At 61.1% G+C, this 7,989-nt stretch overlaps 1 protein-coding gene across 1 annotated transcript; it reads left to right on the plus strand.

Moving 5' to 3' along the window:
* Positions 1–7,518: 7,518 nt before the first annotated feature.
* Positions 7,519–7,984, plus strand: TRAVEDRAFT_124770 (uncharacterized protein; the record flags this gene model as incomplete). Its single annotated transcript, XM_008040773.1, has 2 exons — positions 7,519–7,863; positions 7,919–7,984. Coding segments are annotated over 2 exons (411 nt in total), but the record flags the coding sequence as incomplete, so codon positions are not given.
* Between the last annotated feature and the right edge of the window lie 5 nt (positions 7,985–7,989).

The following is a 7,989-nucleotide window of genomic DNA, read 5'->3' on the forward strand; positions in this document are numbered from 1 at the left end:
GAGAGCGGGGACGCCCCACCCTCTGCCGTTGTTGCAGCTATCCACAGCAATGCACCGGTACAGGGTCTGTGCACCATCATTGAGCACGTTCTACTCTCGTATCGGGTGCGCTCCCAGCTTGTTCTTCTGCGAAACACGCTCACAGCGTCCCCACAGAGCGCCATGCGGTACACCCTCCAAAAAGCTCCTCGCCCCGGATGCAAAACACAACGGCCACCACTCGAACGGTAACATCGCGTCGATAAAACCCGGAATACGCCGTCGTTACACCCGGGAAGCTGTCGCCAATGTCCTCCGCCCGCAAAGCCGCTTACCGGCCGGCGACCGCTTCACAGACTTCCGCCCGCGTTCCCGCGACATCCATCTGGTTGCGCACGCCAAATCATGATCACGCGGTACGTTCGTATGCACTCTTGCTCCAGGCGCGTTTGCAGCCCGCGCGCACGCGAACAGCACTCACAGCGTCGTCTTTTCAGGTCGCCCACAACGCAAAATACGCACAACACGCTCCGCACCGCTCGCCCCGGCCCTCTCGCGCGCCTGCACCATCGTGGAATCCATCTCGACCATGCCTGACGACCCCGACACCGCGCATCGACGCCGCCCATGCGCACGCGGTCTCGCGCCGGCAGCCCGGCACTCCCACATGCCATCGCCGCCCTACCTCGACGCCAGCCCCGAATCCTTAACGAACTCCACAGCAGCCTCCGGTGCACACCGGTGCATACGCCCACCGAGTCTCGGCGCGCCCGGAGCGAAAAAAAATCCGGCCATTTCGGTCGATTTCATTGGCAAACTGCGAAACGACATACAAAAGCGCGCGTCCCGCCGCGCTCCCGCCCCCGGAGACCGCGCCGTTTGGCCAGCACACGCCACGGAGCACCCGCTATCGGCCCCCGTCGCTTTCGGGCGCGTGGGACGACTTTGATTTTGACAGGGTTGGCGGCGGCGGGTTCGCGTGCGCGGTTTGGGGTGCGTCGTCGCCGCCCCGCGCGGATCGCCCAAGCTCCGGACGAGTCAGCGACGCGCACCGCGTCTCTACGCTAGTGCGCACGTGTCGCAAGGGACAGCAACGCGCGCAGAGCGGGCGGGCGGCGCGCGGTCGTCTCCGCCGCTCGCGGATGACTCGTGTGTGGCCCGCCTCGCACCTCCGTGCCGCGAACCACGCCCGCGGGCGGCGACGGAGACTTACACGTGCGCTGGCAGCTACGGGCGCGATGTGCGGGGAAATGCGCCACGCCGAGACAACGACACCGAGGGAGCGCGTCCAGCAGCCGTCGCCATCGCCGACGCCAATGCCGTTCCCGTGCCCGTCGACGGTCCCCCGGCGGCGCCCCCTGCGCCTAAGCAGCCTTGGAGACCGCCGCCGCAGGGCGTATACTTAGCACCGCAATGTACACCGCTCTCCGCCCAGCGGTGAAGCGGACTTCTCGTCGAGCTCGTGCCTCTCCCGGTCACGCACTTGAAGTGTATATACGATACCTATACCCTAGGCCTCCCTCGCCACCGCCTCCTTGCCGCCGTCCCCCGCCAAGCGCCCGGAGTGCGTCCTCCGCGACGCCCGCGACGCTGTGCTCGTCGTCCTAGGCGGCCTCGGCGCGCCTTGGTCGTGCTGGGACGGCCAAACGAGGTGAGCGATACAGCGCGCGCGTCCGGATTGTCGCACTCACCTGTGTCCTGTCAATAGATCGCCGGCGGCCGCGCCGCGTTCACGCCCGGACGCCGCGATGCGGAAGGTTCGACTCAGGGGGAGAAGATCTTCGAAGGTGAGCTCACCCCTGTGTCCCGGCTCGGAGACAGACAGTCTACTCACCGCACGTCCATCAGACGGTTCGGGGGCCGCCACGCACGATGTGTGCGCGATGTGCGCCGGCTTAGGCCGTAGTATAGTCCTTGAACGAATGTCTGCGACGGTGCGATGAGTGCACAGACACGCACATCGCTATCCCGCGTACCTCTCTGACAGCGCCCTCGTACATTCCAGGGGGCGCAAGGAGTCCGGCGAGAAACGGCGCGGCGGGCTGTGTGATTACGCACATAGGGGGCCGCCCTGTTCTTCCTCTGCGCGGTGGACGCTGGGCGACGTGCACGGTAAGCGACACATCTCGTCCTCAAGGATACTGCCAGACTCACTGTGCCTTCTCGTTCCACATACTAGCTTCGCCATTCCCGCGTGCCAGGAGCTCACTATGCGCTATCTTCGCAGCCGCTCTCCGCCTCATGGACTCGGACCTGTAGTAAAGTCAGACGGCGCGTATTCACACGGAAGGATGTCAGATTTGCTCACCGCTCGATGCAGGCCCGTCCGGACGTTCGCGCAACACCATTGTGCGGTGGTCGACGCCTGCGCGTCAGCATCTAGCCTCCCAGCTGCCGTTTTCGTGCACGAGAGACCGGCTGCGAAAGAGGTATGTGAGGCGAATGCGCTCGTTCCCCAGGGGGCTCGCTGACGCACCTGAGACAGCCTGATAACAGCTGCGAGTCCATGCAGGCACGAGCCCGCCGTGCGCCGTTGCATGCTGCCTATGCGTACACACCGAGTTAACGTGCGCCTCGTGTGCCGTATGCCACCCTATGCAGCTAGTAAGAGCGTGTGCAAGTCACAAGGAGAGGGCATACTGAAACAGGAGCCGGTACCGTGTAGCGATCCGAGGGTGCCGCATTCGCATCCGCCGTGTCGTATGCCACACGCCCACGGCGCGAGCTAGCGAAAGAGTGAGATGTCAGTGACAAGTTACGGGCGGTTTCAGCGACAACACACCTCACATATAGCAGATCTCGTACGGCGCAGGACGCAAGGTGCCGAAGCTCCCGATGTGCGAGGACCAGCGACAAGAAAGGAAGGAGGCTCGGCGAGGGGAGGGGAAGGTGGACATGTCTGCTAGGAGAGTGGGAGGAAAAGGGAACGGTGAGTACGCCCGCGTCGGCATCGCCGGGCTCGTACTTATTCCCGCCGTGATTTAGGGCCGTCCTCCGTGCCCGTCGCACCATGGTCCGTGCGGCGAGCTTCCACCCGAGCCCAGCGATCCCCCGTCGTGTGAAAACGGCCGCTGGCGGGAACGGGGCGACGTCTTTACGAGAGGACCGGGGAGCGCACCGAGCCCGCTGGGTGGCGCACCAACCAGGATGTGCCACGATCAGCCGAGAGACATGGCACGAGCGGGGGAGCGCGCGCGCGGACGCACCGCGGGAGGGGCGAGGGTGGTTACCCGGCGTGGTGCGTCTCGCCCTCTGGTCTCGATTCAACGATGGAGGACACGCTCGCTTCAGGCGGGCGGCGCTTCGTACGCGGGATCCTGACACAGCCCGCCCTTGTTTCCAAGTCCACCAGTGCCGCCGCATTGGACGAGCTACGGCATTGGCGGATGCATTCTGCGAGCTCGTCCGGGGCCGGGATGTTGATTTCAAGCACAATCCTCCTGGCCTGCACAAGGACCTCTGCGCGGCGGCGAGCAAGAGACCCAGTTGGCGTGTAAGATCGTAAATATATCTTGTGTCGTGCATCTCGACCCTGAGAAGTGTGAGCCTCTGCATAACGACATGTGCGCGCAGATCGGCAGTGTACGTTGATGTCCAGAGCACGATCTCCGCCCGCCTGATGCGAGACGTCCTGGAGAGGCTGGTCCGACATCATGTCATGCAGCCGAGGAAAATGCTCAGCGACGGCCGTCGGCTGCTAGTTGCTAACTCAGGCACTGGCGGCACCAACCTAGACTAGCAATGGGCTCGTCGACTCGACCGCGGCTCTCGTTTTGCGCTGCAAGTGGATGAGGCCTGAGTTGCGGGTCAAACCTTCTTACCAAATTAGGCAGGTAAATAGATCGGATTTCATGCCTGTGCACGCAGACTTGGACGGCTCATTCCGTGACCTCGACGAGCTCGAACATCTCGCCGAACATCCGAGTGATGTTCTGGTACAAACGGCGATGTGTGCGCAGGTGGCACAGACGGTAGGATGCAAAGATCTCGATTGCAGGGTTGAACTTGAAGAGCGCCAGCCGCTTCGACACTGGCATCTAAGATCAGCAACCGCCGAGAAGCGCAAACCCTCGCTGCGGTGGTCGTCTGGCCATCCCCATTTTAATTGCAAATATCACACATATATACATGTTCCATCAATGAATGTAGACGGCACTCAGTCAGAAGTGGAGAGGTTAGGATTGATAATGTGTGGAGCAGACTCGTGCTACACACATTCTTATTCCTATCCCCTTCAGTTCTGGATGTACGAGACTCGAGTGAACCCTGTGCGCAGGCCCTCATAGATATATCACGTAGCACCATGAGCTGGTACAAACCATCCACCTTCGTACATGTCCGATCATGCCGCATGCAGGAGCTGATGCGAAATTGGACTGGTTTAGCGGACGGAGAAGGACTAAGGGATTGTACAAGCGAGCGGGGGTCACGTAAATCTAGCGTCCAGAAGAGTTCGTTGGAGATGCCGCAGCCATGCAACAGCTGTTGCCATCACTGGCATCCTCCCACCAGTGAACCTGCAAGTCGCACAGCGCCCGCTGATGAACTCGGATACTCACAGCTCCGCACCAATTGTGTGCAGTCGGGTCTGGGACCCCAGCCGAGATACATCCTCGTACCTTCTTCCTGCCCCCCAAGGACCACCATCTGTCCCCACTTGTCCTTCTCGCGATGACACTTGCATGAACCTCTGGACTCCACCTACATTCCCTCGACGTCCTCACGAGTCTTGCCAAGACTTGTCTACCCTTCAAGTGCTCCCAGCTGTCCCACGGTTGCTAGGCACCGAGCACCAGGCAAATGTGCTTGTGTTCAGCAGGGAAGCGGTGTCGCGCCACCCACCCACCTGCTCCGAAGCTGCCCATCCGTGAGTTGTACCATGCCGTGGCAGCTGCGAGGTATGTGAGCACATGCACGCTCTCCTGATGCGGCTGACACAAAGCAACCAGGACGGACACTCTCACCGACGGAAGAGAGGCTTCATGAAGCCTTCCGGTGCACACTCCTGTTGCCCGAGGTCAAGCACGCAAGGACACGGATGGTGCGACAGCGAACCGCTGATGGCGAGGCCCGAGTTGGCCTCGAGGCCGAAGGGAGTGCATGGTGCTGTTGCTCAGGTGCGTGGCCGGCTTCTCCAAATTCTTTCATTGTCCTCGAATGAGCGCAATGAAATCTGCAGCGGAGGGATGGTAAGCTTCCTTTCCCAGATGTCTATTGTAGCAAGAACTGATCGCTCTGCCGCAACAGAGGCAACGCACTCGACCGGAGCGCACATCTTCCGCTGCCATGCCCAACCTCATTCTGCAGCTCTCACCGGACCTGCATTTGCGGTGGCAACGCGGAGGGCCAGGCATGACAAGGGACCGGGTAACCCGGAACACATTCATATATGTGCTCCCGGAACGGCGCAGGACGGCGGAGAGAGAACGGGAAAGAACACGGAGACATGGTACGCGCTGATTGCATGGTACCGTGACAGATATTCCATCTAACTCGATTTTTGCGATACATCTCTACATTTCGCATTTGACAAGTCGGCACAGGGTTGTACTCTGACCAGGGGGAGCGGCTGCGATCGGAGGGTGCAAGCAAGTAAGCATGGATGGTCGACAGTGGTGGAGTGCAGCAACGAAGCGGCAGCGCGGCACTCGACATCACCGGGAACGCCGATGCGCTAGGCGTCCATTTCCTGCGAAGTCGACTCCGAGCCGTATCTCCTCGCTCGCGCAAAAGAGGGAACACTGTGCGGGCCCTCAGTAGCCAGAAGTGCGCGCAGCACACACTGGCCAGGGACGATGAACGAGTTGTCGTGCGCGTGATGACAAGGTACGTACTGATCCATGTCTTTCATTCTCCGGCCGCTTGTCTGATAAGTGTGTGCATGTGGAGGTACAAAGATAGCGGCATTTGGCTGTACGCGAGCAAGAGCGCGGGTCAGAGAGGGATGGTCATGGCGGACACAAAGCAAAGTTGCACCTCGCGACTTCGCTTCGAAAGCAGTGACTTAGGCGCTGGTCTCCCTCACGCAACGTAAGTACATCCATTAACATTGTGGACCTCCTGCGCCTCGCGCGACTCTGCCGTCTTCTCGCGCGCTCGAGAAAAAGGGGCAAGAAACATTGGTGTGGTGTGCGGGTCGGTCACTCGGGACGCCCCCGCATCTCCGGAAGGCACACCATGGACAGTTTGTTTCCCAGACAAATTCGAGATCGCGCGAACTTACGAAGCCATCGGACACACGTGGATTGTCACGCGCACGAGTACGTACCTGATTTACCATTCATAGAGACAAACACCAACTGATCTGATGCTGAAAACGCAGTGGTGCGCCTCTCCCGGCTCGATTACGAGCATCCTCGTGAGCGGTGTTATTGGCAGCCTCGCGTCCAGTGTTGTCTGCTTCCCGGAGTGCGCACGGAGTTGCTGGGTGACCTTCATGCACACAGTTGAGGGCGGCCAAGTCGAAGACGCGAGCGCGGCCTCTGCGGGGCGAACAGGCGCGGCGGGTGCGTACTGCCGTTCTTGGCTTCCAACCGCGCGGCGTGCACTTAACTCACTTGCTCGGCTTTGCAGACAATAAAGAAAGAGAGAGCGTTTTCGTGTCGCAACGCCAGAGAGCAAGAGCACGCGCACACGAGGGAGAAGAGAGAAGGTGGGAGAGAGAGAGCTGGACGCGCGGCGCAGGATTCACGCCACATTCGAGTAGACGCCCAATATCTGCACAGGGCGCGTGCGAGAGTTAGTTGCTCACTCGTTCCTTCGTTCTCCATGCTACGACCTTGTCCCTTGCGTATACCCCCTCAGTAGAGTATGTAGAAGTTTTGAATACGACGACGTCGGTTTTACAACGGTGCAAAAGTGTCTCTCGGCCCATGTCCGCCACTGGTACTAACACCCACCGGCCTCCAAGTACTAGGACTTCACCAGTCACCAAGTAGGACCTCACCATCCACGCAGAGTCCGCGAATCCATCTGGGAGATCCAGTATCGCCCCGAGATACTCGAGCAGCCGAGATCCGTGCGCTCTTTGCGGCATCTTCCTGTCTCGTCTCAAACCACCACGTCCTCTTGCCCCGCGACCGCTCCGCGCGATGCCCAACTCGCCACCCCATCTGACGTCGGGGTACACACGGCTCCTCATGGGAGTAGCACCGCGACTTCCGAATACGTGCGTGCGTGCGGTGTATTTGCCCGTCGGACGTGCACAATTGGGCCCCCGGTGCGCAAACACGGTGCCCGTAGCAACGGAGCGCGCGGGCTGCTGCACTGATCCCGCGGCCGGTGGCGTCTCAATTGCATAGGTCATTGACCCCCTTGAAGCAGCACCATCACGCGTCAAAGCGCCCTGGCCTGGGGGAATCAATAAAAGGACGGACGCGGGCGAGAGAGGCCCCCCATCGTGCACTCTGGCTGTATCGACGTACTGAGGCAGGATCCTCTTCACACTTGTAGTCTGCCGGCATTCCCCCCTCGCTTCCTCAGCACCTCCACTCCTTCCTACGCTTTACGTCCATACACGTCGCTTTATTACTCCCAGTCATGATCTTCAACAAGAGCGTCATTGCCACTGCCGCGCTGTGCCTCGGGTTCGCCCTCCAGGCGCACGCGCACGCAGCGATCTCGCCCGCCCTCGGCGTCAAGGGCACCCCCGTGCGGAACGACGCGCAGCGCCCGCAGAAGAACAGCGAGTGCGGGAACATCGACATCGCGAAGAACTTCGACTCCTCCACCGCGATCCAGGCGGCTGCGAACGGCTCGTTCGTCGCCACTATCACCAACTTCAACGGAGGGATCGACGGGTCGCGGCAGGCGACTGCCCTCGTCGACCCTACCGGCACGGGCAAGTCGTTCGTCTCTGCCGACGTCCTGCAGAACGGGGACAAGGTCAGTGGCTCGACCCTACTGCGCGTGCGAAGTCTCACCATATGAATTCCCGCAGAACCCGAACGACAACGGCTCCCAGCAGCTCGTCGTGCAGCTCCCTGCGGGCAGCACGTGCGCCGGCGCGCG

Source organism: Trametes versicolor, assembly GCF_000271585.1.
Source record: "Trametes versicolor FP-101664 SS1 unplaced genomic scaffold TRAVEscaffold_6, whole genome shotgun sequence".
Taxonomy (NCBI): Eukaryota; Fungi; Basidiomycota; class Agaricomycetes; order Polyporales; family Polyporaceae; genus Trametes; species Trametes versicolor.